The sequence below is a fragment of the Microcebus murinus genome, chromosome 3 (assembly GCF_040939455.1).
Source record: "Microcebus murinus isolate Inina chromosome 3, M.murinus_Inina_mat1.0, whole genome shotgun sequence".
Lineage (NCBI taxonomy): Eukaryota > Metazoa > Chordata > Mammalia > Primates > Cheirogaleidae > Microcebus > Microcebus murinus.
The window spans coordinates 29,933,033-29,954,281 of NC_134106.1; the positions used below are offsets into that span (position 1 = coordinate 29,933,033).

The window sequence follows — 21,249 nt, forward strand, 5'->3', positions numbered from 1 at the left end:
GGTTCATATCCCAACTCTGCCACTTACCAGCCTTCTGACCTGGTACAACTTAATCTCCCTGCCCTTAGTTCCCTCACTGGTATATAGAAATAATAGAAGGGCCTACCTCACTCATGCGAGGATTAAACAAATTAATACAGCATCTGTGCTATTCTGTCTTTTAATCATGTGATAAATCTACTTCCTACTTTTCCTACTTCTTGTTTAATCTGCTTCCTATTTTTCCTGCGTCTTCATTCTGTAAGACTATAAACTCCATAAGATTAGTTTAATGTTAGATGCATACCAGGAGTTCAACAAATCTTTGAATACAGGATAATAGTACCAATAATGATAGCATGTATTAAATGCTTATACCAGCTAGTGCTGTTCTGAGTACTTTGCTGTTCTTCTATCCACAGTGAAAGGCAGGCATAGACTCAGTAGTTTTAAAGACAGTTCGTGAAAAAGAAGGAACTTGAATTGGGCCTCTAAATAAACAGATTTAAGTTTGGTACAGGTGAATAGGGGATGAAATTGTAACGTAAGAGGTTGGCAGAGGAAAGGCATAGAGGCTGAAAAGACCTGGGAAGAAAGCAAGATGACTTGTCTGAGTACAGGAAATTAGAATGAACATGTGGAATGAAGGCAAATTATGAGGTACCAATTTACCAAACAGAGGAGATTATATTTTATTTTCTGAGTGCTGTGCAGTCTCTAAGGGTCTCTGAGCAAATGTGAAATACGAAAGCAGTATGAGGAAGACAGAAAAAAAAGACTTGAAGAAGGATAAACAATTGGGGAAGCTACTACATGAGAAAGGGAGAAATGGAAACCTGGAGTTAAGTAGTAGCTATGGAATTCATAAGAATGAATGGACTTAGGCCTAATATCCCAGAAAAAAATCAGAATTTAAAAATCTAGCCCTAGGCCAGGTGTGGTGGCTTACACCTATAATCCTAGCACTCTGAGAGGCCAAGGCAAGAGGATTGCTTAAGGCCAAGAGTTTGAGTCCAGCCTGAACAAGAGCGAGACCCCATCTCTACTACAAATAGAAAAGTTAGCCAGGCTTGGTGGTACGTGCCAGTAGTCCCAGCTGCATGGGAAGCTGAGGCAGGAGGATCACTTGAGCCCAGGAGTTAGAGGTTGCAGTGAGCTATGATGATGCCACTACACTCTAGCCAGGATGACAGAGTAAGACCCATTCAATTTTTAAGTATTTTTTTTAATTTTTAAATTTCAGAATTACAGGGCCAATTTTTAAGTATTATCAAAATGCTAAATATGAGCCAGGCATGGTGGCTCACGCCTGTAATCCTAGCACTCTAGCCAGGGCAAGAGAGTGAGACTTTGTCTCAAAAAAAAAAAAAAGCTAAATATGGCAACAGCATATTATCCTGACATCTTTGAATATAGCAATGTGAACTTTTATTTCTAAAAGCTGGTTTTTAAATAATTATTATAAATTTTTCCCCTCTAAAATAAACTATAACATACTATACCCAGACCAAACCTATTATTCCTATATCAGAATTAAATACCAAATTATAATTAGGGTCTGCTAACCCCATTTAATTAATAATTAGCATTTAATTAATAATTAGCAGAACACTATATTAACATAGGACAGGTGTTGTTATTCGATCACCCAATTCAACATTAAAAACAGCAGTGTTCCTATCTAGACTGAAGCCTATGTGATAACTAGTGTTCACAAATCTAGGATCTCGGTCATACCTTTCCTTTGGCATGAGGAATGCCCAAAGGACACTGATGAACTCCACCCAACAAAGCAGCCATTGCAAAACTGTATCCACTAACAGCTTCTGGTGACGTCTTCAAGTTGTTGAGCCGTTCTGCACACCTGTCTAGAAATGGCGTCAACTGGAAAGGTAATGCCACAGCCACACAGCGCAAGCACCATGCAGCAGCAAGTCGAGCAGCCATACTTGGATGAAGCAGCACTGAAGTCACGATCTCCAAAAGTCCTAAAAAAGAAATATTCAAAATATTACTCTTTAATAAAGTCAAATGATTTCAGAAACTAAGACTATGTATGTAACACAGTAATTAAAATCATAATTGCACACATATGGTTTTCACACAACTTTGCCAAAAAACACATATATTACTTATAAACAGCAGAGTACTTTACAGGAACATTTTCTACACAGAACACAGTACAAATATATCCATAAAACATAAATGTCGATGTAAAATTAAATGGAAGTCTTTAACAAATTTTAGTCAATTATCAGAAACAACTACCATGACTGTTTCCCCTTTGTCTCCCAAACTCAATAGTCCCTAACACAATGAATCTTAACTTAAATGAAACCCAATGACCTACACTGCTAATTATGAAGTTAAGCAGCAACTAATCAGGAGTTACATATCGATCATACCTATGACTTTGAAGAACAGTGAAAAAATGTGCCAGCGAATAAGTGAACGTCATACCTATCGATGCTTCCTGAATAAGCGGGGACGCGGTGGCATTCAGGCTCTGCACCAGGCTCCCCAGCTCCTGCAGCGCACAGACCATGACGTGCTGGCTGGCTGCGATGTCTGCTGCACCAGATTTGTTTTCGCCACTAGTGTCATTCACTACTGCTTCTAGAAACACAAAGTCATGCCTTTGATGTGCGTGAACTGAACTGTGATACAAATTTTTTGGTCTATACTATTTATGTTTTTAGTCATAGCAATTGATGGCTGAGTGTTAAAAATTCTATGCAGTTATTTCTCAGGGAAAAACTTATGTAACTGAATTGACTTAAAAGCACTGTTTAATGACTTTGCAATGCTAAAATATATACTGAGGTATACACTTGACTGCTTGTAGGAATACAGCCTGATTTTAGAAAGCAACAGCAACCCACAGTGTACAAAAACCACAGACTCTGGAGAAAGACGACTTGGGTTAAAATCTCAATTCCACCAGTCATGTTAGTTATGGGACATTAGGCAAGATACTCAACTTTTCTGTCTCAAGTTCCTCATCTGTTAAAAGGCTTATGTGCCTTTCTCAAAAGGTATTACGATGATTAAAAAGTCAATGCATATAAAGAATTTAACACAACACTTCCCCCAAAACACATTCAATAAATGTTAGCAGCTATTACAGTTACTTTATTATTATTATTGCTATTTCAAGGGCTCAATATATGGGAGGTATTATCGTCAAATTACTGACCAGAAAGTGGATTTATAAGGAAAGTGTCTTTAGATCTTCTCACTGGAATTAGTTTTGCTGGTCCCTCTCCCCACGTGTTATCTTCCACTGGAGTTGAAATGTATTTGACATGAGACAACTAAAGATCCCTTGTCGAATTATTTATTAACAGTACAAATTAGCCCATAAATTTCCCATATATATCATTGTGTTTTATTATGCTTTTAGGAATTTTTTTAAATCAAATAACTAACTATGACTTTAAGATTAATAATCTTTAAATGATAGCAAAAATTTTTCTTTCCTTTTATGCTTATTTATCACGAATAGATTATAAAAATATATAATAACAGAATATAACAGATTAATAAATTATGGACTATAATTAAATACCTCTTTTCTTTTCAGATATTTCTGGACTTAGAAATGTATGAACTCTATCTTTTGATTGCTAAACTATAAGCTCCCTGAAGACAGGTGCTTTTTCTGGCTTGCAATTTTACTCTCACCATTTGGCACCGTGTTTTTGGCACCCAATCATTTCTTCAATGAATCAATGCACAATTATTTTTGAAGTTGTGAACCTAGGACAGATTACTATTTTAACATATCTAAAGAATAATACCTCATTATTTTAAACACCACTTAATTCACAATTCATCATGTTCAGTTAGTCTATATGCATTTAAAAATGGTTTACTAAGTAAGCTATTAGAAACAAAAACTACAACTATTTATATTAATTTTATAAAATATTTAATATATTCTCTAAAAATAAATTACTGATTATAGCTATTCATCAAATCCTTGGTTTTTTTGTTTGTTAACTTTTTTAGAGATGGGGTGTCACTTTATGGTCCAGGCTAGAAAGCAGTGGCACAATTACAGCTTACTGCACCCTTGAACTCCTGGGATCAAGCAATCCTTCCATCTCATCCTCCTACAAGTGCATATCACCATGCCTGGGAAATTTTTTTAATTTTTCTATAGAGATAGGGTCTCGCTGTGTTGCCAAGGCTGGTCTCAAACACCTGGCCTCAAGCCATCCTCTTGCCTTGGCCCCCCAAAGTGCTGGGATTACAGGCATGAGCCACTGTACCTGGCCTGAATCCTCAAATGTAATACAATTGCAATCAAAACCTCAACACCAGTTATGGAACATGACAAGATGATTCTAGAGTTCACTGGAATCACAAATGTGAATAGTTAAGAGCCTCTTAAAATTGAAAAATGATGTGGCAGGTCCTACAGTTCAAATACTGAAACCTATTTTATAATACTACAATAATTAAAACAGTATAATATTAAAGAGAAAAATATAAAATAAGTCAATGGAACTGATGTGTCCAGCCTAAATCCTTATTTCTAAAGATCTCCGTCAGGCAATATAATTTGCCTTATTAAAGTTAATGTAGGCCGGGTTCAGTGGCTCATGCTTGTAATCCTAGCACGCTGGGAGGCCAAGGCCAGGGTGGATCACTTAAAGTCAGGAGTTCGAAACCAGCCTGAGCAAGAGCGAGACCCCTGTCTCTACTAAAAAAACAGAAAGAAATTAATTAGCCAACTAAAAATATATAGAAAAACTTAGCCAGGCATGGTGGCACATGCCTGTAGTCCCAGCTACTAGGGAGTCTGAGGCAGAAGGATCACTTAAGCCCAGGAGTTTGTAGTGGTTGTGAGCTAGGCTGACATCACCGCACTCTAGCCCGGGCAACAGAGTGAGACTCTGTCTCGTTTGTTCATTCATTCATTCATTCATTCATAAATAAAGTAAGTTAATGTATATTTCCAACAGTGATAAAACTAAAGCGTCTTGCAGAATTTATACTTAGCCTTGCTCTAGTCCCCTTATAATTGGATTATAAGCTCTATGAAGACAAGAACTGTATCTCCCTGATCATTTAAATCTTGAATTACTACTCTATAAATCTCAGATATTGAATAACTATTTTAAACTGAAAAATTAATAAAATTGAAACTTTTTAGAAAAGGGTTTCTTATAATTATGAATTATTGAGATTTCACAGTATATCTTATAGGGAGCTAATATCCATCTGTAATTGCTCCTCTCTAAGTCTTCATATTAAGCCTATTAAGAGAGGAAAGAAAACAACAAAAGTATAGGTTTATAAAACATCAGGTTCCAAGCAGAAAAATTATAATAAGATTACTCCTTGAAGACAGCACTCTATAGGCTGTTGCATACCAGGAGAGTTTTAAAATCAGTATAGGTACTGGATATAAAACAGAAAGCTTAATCTTACAAACATGCTACCCAAATCTTTAGAAACTCTATTTCACTATAATTATATGTTGTTTTACTATCAAATAAGAGTACTCAATAAAAATGACTACAGGCCCAGTGCAGTGCTCAGGCCTGTAATCCTAACACTCTGGGAGGTCAAGGCGGGAGGACTGTCTGAGCTCAGCGAGTTCAAGACCAGCCTGAGCAAGAGGTAGACCCCATCTCTACCAAAAATAGAAAAATTAGCTGGGTGTCATGGCTTGCACCTGTAATCCCAGCTACTCAGGAGGCTGAGGCAAGAGGATCTCTTAAGCTCAGGAGTTTGAGGTTGTAGTGAGCTATGATGACACCACTGCACTCTGTCTCAAAAAAATAAAATTTAAAAATAAATAAATAAAATAATAAATAAAATAAAAATGACTATAAAAACATTGTCCAAAAAGGTATAAACTTATCGGATCTATTAGTATTTATTAAAAATAATAAAAAAGAACTAAATGACAACACACATCATTATATAAATTCTTACCTACTGCTTTCATTTGTTTTCCAATAGCTTGGCATATTTCTTTGGCAGCTGCAATCTGGGCTTTTTCACCTAGCAAACTGCCCACAGTAGCTCTTAGGATAAAGGAGACACATCGTCTTGAGTACACAGCCTCCACATGTGTTTGTGTCGCTCGAGGATGGGAAACCAGATCAAGTACATGGGACAAGAATGTAGCAAAACTACGCTCCAACCACTGACCACCCAATGTTGTCACAAAAACAACATAAGCCTATGAATAGATTAAGATACAACTTCAGATAAATTTATATAAGTAAGCAGTAATTACAAAGTAACTACAGAAGTAACTAATGACAGCATGCAAAATAAATTACATTTCAGACTAAAACAGAAAATTTAAACTTGAGATCTTTTTAGTACTTCTGGCATAGGAATTACTGGTAAAGTACCCATGACTAAAAACAGTTCTTAACATAATTGCTTCATGAAGAACAGAAAGAGAGTGGTGAGGAAGGCAAGAAAAGGTGAATTTACCTCAGTGATGAGGAGGGTAACAGATTACAGGAATAAGAAAACATAACATTCTAAATAAACACACACTTAGAGCTAGAAAGCACTTGCTTATGATTTTCTCTATAAAATAAAATGGTTTACTTCTATTTTACACTTCAGGGACAAAGTGAGTTGTTGTGATTTTGACTTAAACCAAGATTTTGACTATGATCACCATTTCATCTTACTAGGTCCTAATTATTAGATCATTATGACCTTTTATTTGGTGTTAATTATTATTTTGAAATTATAATACCATATAAAATTTAATCTTATAATTACATTGGTGATTACTCATCCACAGAAAACCCAAAGTATTAACCAATATTTTTAGCTATAGAGTCAATTAGAGAATATTAAATCTAAATGCCTCAAGCTACCTAAATGCAGTTTCAATTAATACTGAGTGAGACTATATATTGATTTTCTGCCAGGTATAATCTGGGAACAATTTTTAGATATTTATATGAATATCCTAGACACAGGCTTATTCACACATCAAGTATCTACCTTTCCGTATAAGCGTGTAATTTAGAATTTGAATGTAATTCATTCATTTGGTAAAAGAAATGCTTTGAAAGAACCAGACAATATTTGAAAATCTGTTATGTGACCGCGCATGGTGGCTCACACCTGTAATCCTAGCACTCTGGGAGGCCGAGCCGGCGGATTGCTCAAGGTCAGGAGTTCGAAACCAACCTGAGCGAGACCCCGTCTCTACTAAAAATAGAAAGAAATTAATTGACCAACTAAAAATATATATATATATACAAAAAATTAGCCGGGAATGGTGGCGCATGCCTGTAGTCCCAGCTACTAGGGAGGCTGAAGCAGTAGGATCCCTTGAGCCCAGAAGTTTGAGGTTGCTATGAGCTAGACTGATGCCACAGCCCTCACTCTAGCCTGGGCAACAAAATGAGGCTGTCTCAAAAAAAAAAAAAAAAAAAAAAAAAGATCTGTTATGTGCTATTACTTAGTAACAGACTTCCATGAAACTTTACAAGTGATATGAACAGAATTCTCTTCTACATATATGTTACAAACCTGTGTAACTCCAACTCTCACTTCACGATTAACAGATCCTCCAACTTTTAACATTTCTCCACCACTCTTTAAGAAACCTGACCCTCCACGTAGAAATCCTGTAGCCATGAGTTCCAAGACTTCATCCAATGTCGCTCGCTTCACATTTTGACGCATTACTTTCAGGAAAAAAAGGAAATTCATAAGCAAATATAGTTCTAAAGTATATTTTTTTGCTATTAATTAAATCACATTTCTAATACTTTAGTTTAAAAATTCAAATAATTATTTTTAATGATACTTTACTACAATAAGGACAAGATTTAGTTTCTTCATAAAATCTTAAAATTTACAATGTTCGGTCGGGCACGGTGGCTCACACCTGTAAACCTAGCACTCTGGGAGGCCGAGGCAGGCGGATTACTCGAGGTCAGAAGTTTGAAACTAGCCTGAGCAACAAATCAAGACTCTGTCTCAAAAAAAAATAATAATAATTTACAATGTTCTTGTAGACCTAAATCAATTTTGAAGCAAAAAATGCTAAGAAAAAAATAGAAGGAACTAGAATACAAATGCAAGTCAATAAATCTTTGCCAAAATAGTCTACTAATAATGATAAATTTAATACTATATGTAACATAAGAAGGGCACAGCACACCCACAGCAGAAACTACTAACTAGTCACAGCTCTCATTCCCATCTAAGACAGACAAAAAGAAACTTTCTCAACATAGTGCTTTCTATACAGTAGTTACCAACGGATTAAAATGTCACTGGGAACCAAACCAGCTTCATATGTTATAAATACCTTCATATTTCATAAAGTCCTTTCCCATAACAGTGGCAAATACAATACTCAAAATAATTCTGTAGAGAAAGTATAAAGCTCATAGTTAAGACTGTGGGCCCTGGAATTTGGCTGCCTGGGTTTAAATTTCAACTCCAACACTTACTAGAACACTCTTTAGAACACAAGTTATACGATCTCTCTAAGCCTTAATTTCCTCATCTATAAAATGATAATAACAGTACTTATAATTTATAGGGCTTTTGTGAGAATTTTATAATATGCGTAATTCAGTGCCTGGCACACAGTTAGCACTTTGAACTGTTACATCATCGCCATCATCACCTAATGAAATAATTACCATTAAAGACAAAGAAACCAAAACTCAAAGAAATTAAATATGGTTTCACAGGTAATAAATATAAAGGGTAGGACTTGAACCTAAAACATCTGGTTCTCTTTCTACTACAAAGAGGTGGGGTAGGAGTGGAGATAATGGCAGAGCTGGCTTCACTCATCACCTAGTCACAACCACCCCTGAGACATCTCTATGGAACTGTAGGGCAAAGCAAGAGTCACTTGAAAAGTCAAAGCTGCTTTTGAATCTGCTTATAATAACTGTAAAGAAAAACTGAAAATTAAGACTGTAGTATAGGCCAGGCACGATGGCTCATGCCTGTAATCTTAGCACTCTGGGAGGCCGAGCCAGGGGGATTGCTCGAGGTCAGGAGTTCAAAACCAGCCTGAGCAAGAGTGAGACACCATCTCTACTATAAATAGAAAGAAATTAATTGGCCAACTAACATATATAGAAAAAATTAGCAGGGCATGGTGGCGCATGCCTGCAGTCCCAGCTACGTGGGAGTTTGAGGCAGCAGGATTGCTTGAACCCAGGAGTTTGAGGTTGCTGTGAGCTAGGCTGACACCACGGCACTCACTCTAGCCTGGGCAACAAAGTGAGATTCTGCCTCAAAAAAAAAAAAATAAATAAAAATAATAAAATAAAGACTGTAGTATAAATAAGAATCTACACATCAGATATTGAAAGGAAGAAATTAGCAAATAGGCTGGGCACAGTGGCTCACACCTGTAATCCTAGCACTCTGGGAAGCTGAGGCTAGAGGATCACTTGAGGTCAGGAGTTCAAGACCAGCCTCAGCAAGAGCAAGACTCCATCTCTACCAAAAATAGAAAAACTAGCCAGGTGCGATGTGCACACCTGTAGTCCCAGCTACTTGAGAGGCTGAGGCAGGAGGATCACTTGAACCCAGGAGCTTGAGGTTGCAGTGAGCTATCATGACGCCTCTGTACTCTAGCCAAGGTGACAGAGAAAGACTCTGTCTCAATAAAAAAAAAAAAAAAAAAAAAAAAAGAAGCACTCCATAAACCTTCAAATATCTATTATAATCTAAATCAGGGTTGGCAAACAACAATACCTGTTGCCTGTTTTGGCATCAATGCTGTAGCCATGACTGTTCCTAAGAGTTTAGAAACTGCCACTCGCACCCCATAATTTGAATTTTCCAAAGCCTTAAAACACAGAGTGGCTATATTTTCCAGTTCAGCAGTCCACATGAATACAGCTTCATTCTGTAGTTCTAGTAGACACTAAAATTAAAAACAAAAAACAATAAGTAAATTACATCCTAGAACTTCTGCTTCTAGAGATGGAATATCAAGAGCCAGATTCAACCTCTCCTGAAATAACCAAAAAACTGGACAAAATATATTAAACAACAGTTTTCAAGACACTGGACATCAGGAAATGAAGAACAGTTATCCTAAAGAGATGGGAAACAAACAAAATGAACCCTACAACTATCCTAGCTTACTGTCTTCAGAGAGTTTCCAGTACTTAGGGAGAAATGTATAATATTAAACCACTATATCAGAAAAGAGCAAAGGTTTCAAGTCAATAATTTCAGCCTCCACTTTAAGAAACTAGATGAGCAAATTTAACACACAGTAAGCAGAAAAGGGAAATAATAAAGATAAGAAAGGAAATTAATTAGCTATAACACTGAAAAATAATAGAAATACAACCAAAAGCTGCTTCATTGAGAAGGCAAATTTGATAAACCTCTATCTAGACCAATCAGGGAAAAAAAAGTAAAAATTACCAAAATGAGGTATGAGAGAGGTCAAATCACTACAGAGTAATCATGTTTTAAAAGGGTTAAGAAACTGAGACAGTCTGCCCTGTTTGAAAGAAGAATAAAAAAATAAATAAATAAATAAATAAAAGGGTTAAGAAAATATATGAAAAACTTTATGCTAATAAATTTGACAACTTAGATGAAATAGACAACTCATTCAAGAAATGACAGATAACCTAAATAGTCCAATATCAGTTTTAAAAATAATGCTTTTGTAAGTCAAAATCTTCCCCCAAAGAAAACACTAGGTCCAGATGGCTACACTGGTGAATTCAACCAAATGTTTAATTAAGAAATAATACCTTCTGGTGCTTTGGGGAATGAAAAAAAATAAATAAATAAAAATAAAAAAATAAAAAGAAATAATACCAATACTGGCCAGGTGTGGTGGCTCACGCCTGTAATCCTAGCACTCTGGGAGGCCAAGGTGGGAGGATCACTTAAGGTCAGGAGTTTGAAAACAGCCTGAGCAAGAGTGAGACCCCGCCTGTAATCCTAGCACTCTGGGAGGCCAAGGTGGGAGGATCACTTAAGGTCAGGAGTTTGAAACCAGCCTGAGCAAGAGTGAGACCTCATCTCTACTAAAAATAGAAGTTAGCTGAACAACTAAAAATATATATAGAGAAAAAATTAGCCGGGAATGGTGGCACATGCTGGCGCATGCCTGTAGTCCCAGCTACTCAGGAGGCTAAGGCAGAAGGATTGCTTGAGCCCAGGAGTTTGAGGTTGCTCTGAGCTAGGCTGACGCCATGGCATTCTAGGCCAGGCAACAGAGTAAGACTCTGTCTCAAAAAAAAAAAAAAAAAGAAATAATACCAATTCTGTACAAACTCTTCCAGAAAATTGAAGAAATCTTTCCAACTCACCCTATGAATGCAGTTTCACCCTGACACTAACACCTGACAATGACACAAGAGAAAACACTACACCAATATTCCTCACGAACATAGATATGAAAACTCACAAACTTTTAGTAACTCTAATACAAAATATATAAAAAGGAAAATACATCATGACCATGACCCAGTGGGATTTACTAAAATTCTAAAACTAGTCGATGCAATTCACCACATTAACAAACTAAAAAAGAAAAATCAAATAATCATTTCAATAGATATTGAAAAAGGATTGGACAGAATACAAGTAAAACTGGGGAAATCTGAATAAAATCAGATTATGTCAATGTCAATATCCTAGTTGTTGCATTGTGGTATACTTTTTCAAGATATTATCATTGGGGGAAAATGGGTAAAGGTTTATAAATATCTTTCTATATTATTTCTTACAATTGCATGTGAATCTGCAATTATCTTGAAATAAAAATTAACCAGACAATAGCAACAACAGAAACAACGTAAGTAAACGAATTTAAAACAAAAGGCATTTGACAAAATCCAACATCCGGGCCGGGCGCGGTGGCTCACGCCTGTAATCCTAGCACTCTGGGAGGCCGAGGCGGGCAGATTGCTCAAGGTCAGGAGTTCAAAACCAGCCTGAGCGAGACCCCGTCTCTACCATAAAAATAGAAAGAAATTAATTGGCCAACTAATATATATAATATAAAAATCAGCCGGGCATGGTGGCTCGTGCCTGTAGTCCCAGCTACTCGGGAGGCTGAGGCAGGAGGATTGCTTGAGCCCAGGAGTTTGAGGTTGCTGTGAGCTAGGCTGACGCCATGGCACTCACTCTAGCCTAGGCAAGAAAGCGAGACTCTGTCTCAAAAAAAAAAAAAAAAAAAAAAAAATCCAACATCCGTACCTCTGAAAACATCTCTTAGGAAACCAGAAATAAAAGGGCACTTCCTCAACATATAAAGGGCATCTACAAAACAACCTACAATTAACATACTTTCTGGCAAAGGACTGAGTGTTTTCCCCTTAAGATCTGGATCTAGACAAGGATGTCTGCTCTCAAGTATTCTATTCAACACTGTACTGAAGGATGTAGCCAGTACAATATGGCAAAAAGAAAAGAAATGAAAAGAATCTAGAATGGAAAAAAGGTAAAACTGTCTTTATTCATAGACAACATGACCATTCACATAGAATATACAATATAATCTACCAAAAGAAACTGATAGGGCTAATAAGTCAGTTTAGCAGGGTTGGTGGATACAAAATCAATACACCAAAATCAATTCTAATTCTGGGCACAGTAGCTCATGCCTGTAATCCCAGCACTTTGGGAGGTCTAGGTGGAAGGATCACTTGAGGCCAGGAGTTCAAGACCAGCCTGAGCAACACAGTGAAAATCCCATCTCTACAAAAAAATTTAAAAATTAGTTGGGCATGGTGGCATGTGCTATATAGTCCTAGCTACTCAGAAGCATCCCATGAGCCCAGGAGTTCAAGTTATAATAAGCTATGATCATGCCACTGACCTCTAGCCTTAGCAACATGGCAAGATCCTGTTTCTAAAAAAAAAAAAAAAAAATCTATTGTATGTCTCTATGTTAATAATGAACAATTAGAAATTGAAATTTTTAAAAAACACCATTTAAAATAGCATTACAAATATGAAATACTTAGGGATAAATCTGACGAAAGATGTGCAAGATCTATACACTGAACACCACAAAATGTTGCTAAGAAAAATCAAAGACCTAAAGAAATAGAGAGATATATCATGCTCCTAGATTGGAAGACTTAATGTTATTAAGATGTCAATTCTCTCCAAATTGATCCCTAGATTCAATGCCACCTGAATAAAAACCTCAGCGTGCTCATATCTATAATCCTAACACTCTGGAGGCCAAGGCAGGAAGATTGCTTGAGCTCAGGAGTTTGAGACCAGGCTAAGCAATAACGAGATCCTATCTCTACTAAAAATAGAAAAATTAGCTGGTCTTCAGAGCTCACACCAGTAGTCCCAGCTACTCAGGAGGCTGAGGCAGGAGGATCACTTGAGTCCTGGAGTTTGAGGTTGTAGTAAGCTATGATCAGGCCACTGCATTCTAGCTGGGGTGATGGAATGAGACTCTGTCTCAAAAGAATCCCCAAAATCTCAGCATGATATTTTTGTAGACACTGATAAGCTAATTCTAAAGTTCATATGAAAATGCAAAGGATCTAGAATTTTTGAAAAAGAACAAAGTTGGAGGGCTAAAACACCTAATTTCAAGACTTATTATAAAGGTACAATAATCAAGAAAAGTGTTATAGGTATCAATACAAACAAATAGATCAGTGGAACAAAACAGAGTCCCAAAATATATCTATGCATATATGGACAACTGATTTTTCAAAGGTGCAAAGGAAATTTAGTGAAGAAAAGATAAGCATTTTAATGTGATGCTGGTGTGGTAGATATGCGTATTAAAAAAAAAACCACTTTGGTTCATATCTTGCACCATAAACAAAAATTAACTCAAAATGGATCATGTATCTAAGTGTAAAACTATAAAACTTCTAGAAGGAAGCATAGGAGAAACCTTGAGTTAGGAAAAGTTTTCTTAGGTGTAACAGAGAAAGCACAATACATATAAGAAAAATTGATAAACAGGACTTAAACAAATTCAAAACTTCTTTAAAAAAATGCTATTTAGAGAATGAAAAGACAGGCCACAGATTGGGAAAAAAATTGCAAGTCATGGATCTGATAAGGGAATATACAAAGAACCTAAAAACACTCTCAAAACTCAATAATAAGAAAATATACTCACTAATAAAACAATGGGCAAAAGATTGGACACATCTTTCTTCAAAGACTACATGGATGGCAAATAAGCAACTAGAAATATGTTTATCAGTCATAGGGAAATTCAAATTAAAGTCACAATAGAAACTTGGGCGTATCTATTAGAATGGCTAAAATTAAAAAGACTCTTAGTAACAAATGTTGGTGAGGATATAGAAGAACTGGAATTCTCATATAATGCCTGTGGAAATGTAAAATGGGGCAAGCAAGTACTTTGGAAAACAGTTTGGCAGTTACTTAAAAAGTTAAATATAGCCGGGCGCGGTGGCTCACGCCTGTAATCCTAGCACTCTGGGAGGCTGAGGCGGGCGGATTGCTCGAGGTCAGGAGTTCGAAACCAGCCTGAGCAAGAGCAAGACCCCGTCTCTACTATAAATAGAAAGAAATTAATTGGCCAACTAATATATATATATATATAAAATTAGCTGGGCATGGTGGCACATGCCTGTAGTCCCAGCTACTCGGGAGGCTGAGGCAGAAGGATTGCTTGAGCCCAGGAGTTTGAGGTTGCTGTGAGCTAGGCTGATGCCACGGCACTCACTCTAGCCTGGGCAACAAGCGAGACTCTGTCTCAAAAAAAAAAAAAAAAAAAAAAAGTTAAATATAAATTGCCATGTGATTCAGCCATTCCAATCCTAGATATTTACCCAAGTGAAATAAAAGTGTATGTCGGTGCAAAAATTCATATACAGATGTTCACAGCAGCTTTTTTTTAAATACTGCAAACTGGAAGCAACCCAGATGTCTATAATAGGTAAAGGAACAAATGAATGTAGTATATCCACAATATGTACTACGTAGCAATAAAAAGAAATGAACTATTGATACATGTAACAACATAGATGAATCTCAAAATAATTATGCTGAGAGAAAGCAGCCAGAACACAAACACAAAAATATATTCCACATAATTCCATATATATATAATTCTAAAAAATGAAACTAATCCATGGGAACAAAAAACACGCTATAATTTAAAATTTTAAAGGAAAAAATAATCACTGTTTAAGAACTACCATGATAAAGAGCAGCATTATAAAGTGCTGGAGTACTAACCTTGGCCACTGCACATCGAACGGCCATTGACCTATCAGTCAGGAGAGACCTGGCATTCTTGTAAATATCACGATGTGAGGAAGCTGCTGCACCACCCAGTCCATTTAGAACTTTCTGTAGACTCATTAAGATTTCACTTCTCCCTTGAGACTAGATGTGTACATAAAATAAAACTATATTGTAAAATAAATTCCATGTTCAAACAAAAATACACTAAGACACAAAAGTTCTTTGGACCTAATATATAATTACCTCCAAATTATATATGGTAAGTAATGACAAGAAAAATAAAATTAAGTATTCTAGAAAGTACCTGAAAAGTAAGAATAATTACTCAATTAAATCTCTTTCTGAAAAATTCAGTTACAACAAGGAAACATATTCCAATGTTTCTGTTACATATTGAAGTACGATATAATGAGAACATGAAGACAGATTCAAAAGCTTCAATATCGTATCTCAAGGGTCCAAACTTTTAGAATGTAAAAGATTAAATAAAAAATAGTTAGAAATATTGTAAACCATTCAAAAGAGGAAGAAGAAAACATCCAACACATTTAAAAGAGTTTGTCAGAAATATAGCAAACCTTCCTCTTGTGACTAACTCAAACTCTTGTTTCTATACTCTCATAGTGCTTATTCTTATTTCTAATAATACTTATTCACACATAGATCTCTTCCACTGCATTGCAAGCTCTTTGAGGTCAGAGATCACATCTTACTCATCTTTGTGTGCCTAATGCCTAACAAATAAATATGTCCTCAATTCTTGTTTAACGAATGAATGGATAAATAGTTCCCAGAAGAGGTATCCAATCCTAATCAATGACTAGTACCCTTATAAGGGAATAAGAATTTAGACACAGAACACAGAGGGACAGGAATATGGCCATGTGACAAAGGAGGCAGAGATTGGAGAGATACATCTATAAACCAGGGAAGACCAAAGATTTCCACCAACCACTAGAAGCTAAGAAGGAAAGGAAGCATTCTTCCCCAGAGCCTTCAGAGGAAGTATGGCCCTGCTGACACTTGATTTTAGACTTCTAGCTTCCAGAACTGTAAGACAATAAATTTCAATTGTTTTAAGCCACCCAGTCTGTGGTAATTTATTACGGCAACCACAGGAAATTAATACATTAGCTATGGCACAAAAAAATAAAAGGTTAATACAAAAATAACCATATGGCTAAAAAAAAAAATAGGTAAACCTATCATTGTCAAGGAAAAGCATTCTTTCCTTGCTTTCTGAAATATAAGGTAATGTACACTAAAATAAGGGGCAAGTAATAATTTGAAATTACCTCTTTACTAAGCAATATGAATACCACAGTGACAGAAAAAAAACACATTTTTAACTGACATCTAACTCTTGCCAGAAGCAAAACATTCAAATAATATTTGTTTTAAAACTTACCTCTGCACTTTTCAGAGATTTCAAAAGATTATTTACTGTTTCTGGAAAAGCACTGCCCAACATTCTTCCCATTTTTTCATAAAATGCTCCAACACAAGCCACTGCAGCCCTGTAAGAAGTGATATTTTCACTGGTTATTGTTCAGGTTAATGATACAATTTCATTATACTGACCTTAAAAAACCAATTTGTATTTGCCTAGGACACTTTTGACTATAATCTTTAATGTTCAACTTTCAAAAACAACTTGTTTATCCTTTATAATTGTAATGAATACTATAGTTAATCAAATTGTATTCTTGTTAGGAATACAAAGGAATAAACATATATGTACATAATAAATCATACCCACCTTTTGCTAAGAAACCCAAGCTTTCCTTTTATGAAGACTTTCAAAATTATGCAAATCCACAACAACCCCTCTCTTCCCTTATTATATATATAACACTTAACTACACATTTTGACAAAATTGTATCATTTACTGTGTTGTGACTTGACCATTTTATATGTCTTTATCTTATCCTGTGAGTGGAAATGTAAACTCCATAAACAAGGAATATATCTTATACATTTGTATTGCTCACAGTACCTGCCTGTGAACAATACAAATGTATAAGATATTTAATAATACTACACTGTTATTTGTAAACCTGTAAAATCTAATCTAAATTGCATTAATGGAACACTTGGAAGAATAAAGTAATAGCAGCACGTCTCTTTAGGAGTAAGAAATGACCCCACAACCACTCACGTCAATAGTAAGTGAACAGCTGTGAGTTTAGCGTACAGGCAGAAATAACACACAGTGGTTAAGAGCAGATGCTCTGGAGTCTGTGCCTAAATCATAGAACTTGCCACCTAATAGCTATGTGACCAGAGCAAGCTACAGATGAGAGAGGTTAAATAAATTTAGCTTACAATCATACAGATAACAAATAGTAGAATCAGGGAATCGAACTTTACCTCTTTGACTACAAATCTCATGGTTTTTTCAATACTCTATAGGCTGATGATAAATTTAAAAATGGCTGAGGTCACAGGCCAGAATATATTAGGAAATTCCTAAACAGAACCCATGAATCCATTTGAAATACATATGAATAATATGTAATAAATTCTATTTAACCAGAACTACAAAATTATGTATTTGCTAAGTGGTGGTGAACTAAATCATCAAAGTATTAACATAGGTTAAAATTCCAAAATAAACTAGAAAGCCCTAGTATTCTCTAATCTCCTCTAAAACTTCTGAAGTCTGTATCTACCCCAGACAACACAAAATCTAATCACAACATAATCAGCATCCAGGTTCAGAATTTCTCGATTTTCTCTGTAAGCTGTTACACTTGCCCTTGTCCCTGAATGGTGGTGTTCTACAGTGGTATCCTTGGCTGTCTTCTCTTTTCAAATAATATCCTCTTCCTAGGTAACTGTATTCATAATAAAGGGTTTAGCCTACTCCCAAATCTCCTCCATTCCCTACCCACCAAAACTATATTCCCAACTCAGATCTCTGAAATCCAGACCAGGATTTCCAACCACCTACTATATATTGTCACTCAGCTATTCCCACTCCAGAATCAACATGCCTAAAATTGAACTCATTACCTTCCCCTCACAACTGGTTCCTCCATCCTCTATTTTGTATCTTCTGACAAGCACAATAAATAAAGTATAAATAAGCCACTTTTGTTTCCAATTAGCAGTTTCCTTTACCTAGAAAACAGACTGGCAAATTACAGCCAGTGGCGACATCTGGCCCATCATCCAGCCTGCCACCTGTTTTTGTAAATAAAGTTTTATTGGAACACAGCCATACTCATTCATTTACAGACTGTCTATGACAGGGGTGAGTAGTTGCTACAGAGATGCATAGTCCACAAAGCCAAAAATACGTATTATCTGGCCCTTTCTAGAAAGTCTGTTGACCCTTAGTCTATCATATCCATCTTTGCTCCTTCCATCTTAACCCCTTACCTCATTTCCACCTATCCTTCTTTGATGGTTGGTCTTCTTTAACTGATCCATCTCTGAGATGCCTTCCTTGACAATGCTTTCTCCTTACACCATAGCCAAGCTTATTAAGGTGTTATTTTCCCTCCCATAGTACTCTTCATTGTACTATAAATGTTGATTTTCCTATTTGATTCATTCATAGGCTATATCCCTATAGCCATTACCCTTAACACTTGCTCCAACAAGCCTGCCCTTGATCCAAACCGCCAAGTATGGGCTAGGAGTTGGGTTAAGCCCTTAATCTAGGGGTCAGCAAACCTGCAGGCAAAATGGTCTTTTTCACAACTGCTGAACTCTGGCATTATAGTGTGAAAGCAGCTACCACTTAAAGGAACAGGCATGTCTGTATTCCAATATAACTTTACTTACAAAACAGGCAGTAGGCTGGATCTGGCCTAGGAATAGGCTATAATTTGCCTATTCCTGCTTCAATTACATCACCTACTTTTCTATCTCAGACAATATTATCTCCATCCAAAGTTACCAAAAGACCCCTGTACAAATTGCTGACACCACATCAATTCTTTGTACTGTGCTAGAAGTCCCAATGGTAATAGATAGGTGGAAGTAGACTCCCTTTCCCAGATCTACTTAGAGTTTTTATTGTCAGCAGAATGCCTCAGGTTCTATCCACTGGGGGTCTTTATGGTTAGTAGTCCCTTACTAAGTTTCCCTGAAAGAACAAATAAAACTTCAAAGATCTCTGTCAAAATAAGTACTTACAATTTTGTTGGTAAGTAGGCTGCAGTGTCATCTTTATTTCTGATAATGTCATTACATTTATCAAGTGTTTGAAAAACTGTAAAAGTGTCTCCAATGCTATAAAGGGCTGCAAGATTTTTAGCTAACAATTTCCGGGTAGGTGGTCCAGGTGAGCTACTTATTAATCCAGTTAATTGTTCAACAAGTTTTTTCTGTTTTTCCTTTACATCAGTCTGTTATAAAAAAAATTAAAGAGAGAACATCATTTTTTTCTATATACTTTTGCCACCTTTTAATCAAAAAATACTTAACATTTAAAGTGCACTAATAATTAAAATGTATATTACCTTAAGCATAAAACCATAAATGACCATTTTCAAGATAAGGAAGAGTTCAGTAAGAAATGAACCATTCTTTCTTTCCTAGATTAAATTTTCTTCTTTATTCCTCTCCAATGCTAACAAGTTAGCTTCCACTAAAAGTAACTACCTTGATCCAAAAAGTTTCCAGGCCAACTTACTAAGAAATAAATCAATAGTCAAAGGATGCAAAATATTGGGTGTATGGACAACTGATATCTTAGAATCCAAATAGGTTTCCCATGTAAATGCAAAGTCAGTAGTTCATAAAGTTACGGGTCAGTGAAGGAAGCCAAAAGAAACTGAAGAGCCCTAGGAAACAGAAAAAAAAAAAATACATATATCTACCTATTATCAATACCTAGAATTCATTTATTCATTCATGAAATACTTACTGTGCACTTAAAGTATGTAATGTACTATTCTAGGCACTGGGATGCAACAGTGCCTAGATTAGTTAGAAAAGGCCTCTCTGGGCCGGGCGCTGTGGCTCACGCCTGTAATCCTAGCTCTTGGGAGGCCGAGGCGGGCGGATTGCTCAAGGTCAGGAGTTCAAAACCAGCCTGAGCAAGAGCGAGACCCCGTCTCTACTATAAATAGAAAGAAATTAATTGGCCAACTGATATATATATAAAAAAAAAAAAATTAGCCGGGCATGGTGGCGCATGCCTGTAGTCCCAGCTACTCGGGAGGCTGAGGCAGAAGGATCACTCAAGCCCAGGAGTTTGAGGTTGCTGTGAGCTAGGCTGACGCCACGGCACTCACTCTAGCCTGGACAACAAAGTGAGACTCTGTCTCAAAAAAAAAAAAAAAAAAAAGAAAAGAAAAGGCCTCTCTGAAAAGTGAAGGGTGGAGCTATGCAGATGACTGGGGCAAGAACATTCCAGGTAGAGGGAACAAGAAGAGCAAAAGTCCTGAGCCTGGAGCATGCTTGGCATCCCTGAGGATAGCAAGAAGGCCAGTTTGGCCAGAGCAGAGTAAGAGAGAGAAAGTGGCAAGAGATGCAGTCAGAGGGTAGAAGGGATCAGGTCATGCAGTGTCTTATATATCACTGTAAGAAATTTGTTTTATTCTGAGCAAGAATTTGAAGTGGAGGAGGGTCATAATCTAAATGTTTTAATAGGTTCATTCTGACTGCTGAGCTGAGAATACTCTATAAGATACATGGATGGAAGTATCATGAGCAAACAGGGAGCAGATACAGTAATCCAGCTAAGAGATGATAGTGGTAACCACGGAGATGATAAGAAGTAAATAAATTCTGGAAATATTTGTGGAAGAAACCACAGGATTCACTGATGACTATTATGTAAAGTTTGAGAAAAACAGAGAAGTAAAGAATGACTCCAAGGTTTTTGGCCTGAGCAACTAGAAGGATGAAACGGTCATTTCCTGAGATGGAGAACATGAGGGAAAGAGCAGGTTTGGGAGGGGAAATCAAGAGTTTGATTTGGATATGATAACTCGAGGATACCATTTAGACAAGAAAAAGGTGGAATAAACAGCTGGATATCTGGGAGTCACTATCATATACATGGTAATAGAAATCATAACATTAGACAATATCACTAAAGCAAT

General features: G+C 36.4%; 1 protein-coding gene across 4 annotated transcripts in view; it reads right to left on the reverse strand.

The window, feature by feature from the left end:
* Positions 1-21,249, reverse strand: part of HEATR5B (HEAT repeat containing 5B) — a 100,754-nt gene that overhangs the window by 76,610 nt on the left and 2,895 nt on the right. For 3 of the 4 annotated variants that reach the window (XM_012788429.2, XM_012788430.2, XM_076000667.1), the window contains exons 3-11: positions 19,334-19,545; positions 16,595-16,703; positions 15,178-15,327; positions 9,706-9,877; positions 7,504-7,661; positions 5,929-6,178; positions 3,176-3,262; positions 2,440-2,595; positions 1,717-1,967 (exon numbers count right to left, since the gene is read on the reverse strand). In XM_012788429.2, coding sequence (XP_012643883.2) covers positions 1,717-1,967; positions 2,440-2,595; positions 3,176-3,262; positions 5,929-6,178; positions 7,504-7,661; positions 9,706-9,877; positions 15,178-15,327; positions 16,595-16,703; positions 19,334-19,545 — 1,545 coding nt within the window. The remainder of the gene's footprint in view (positions 1-1,716; positions 1,968-2,439; positions 2,596-3,175; positions 3,263-5,928; positions 6,179-7,503; positions 7,662-9,705; positions 9,878-15,177; positions 15,328-16,594; positions 16,704-19,333; positions 19,546-21,249) is intronic. The other variant, XM_012788431.2, reaches the window with a different exon arrangement.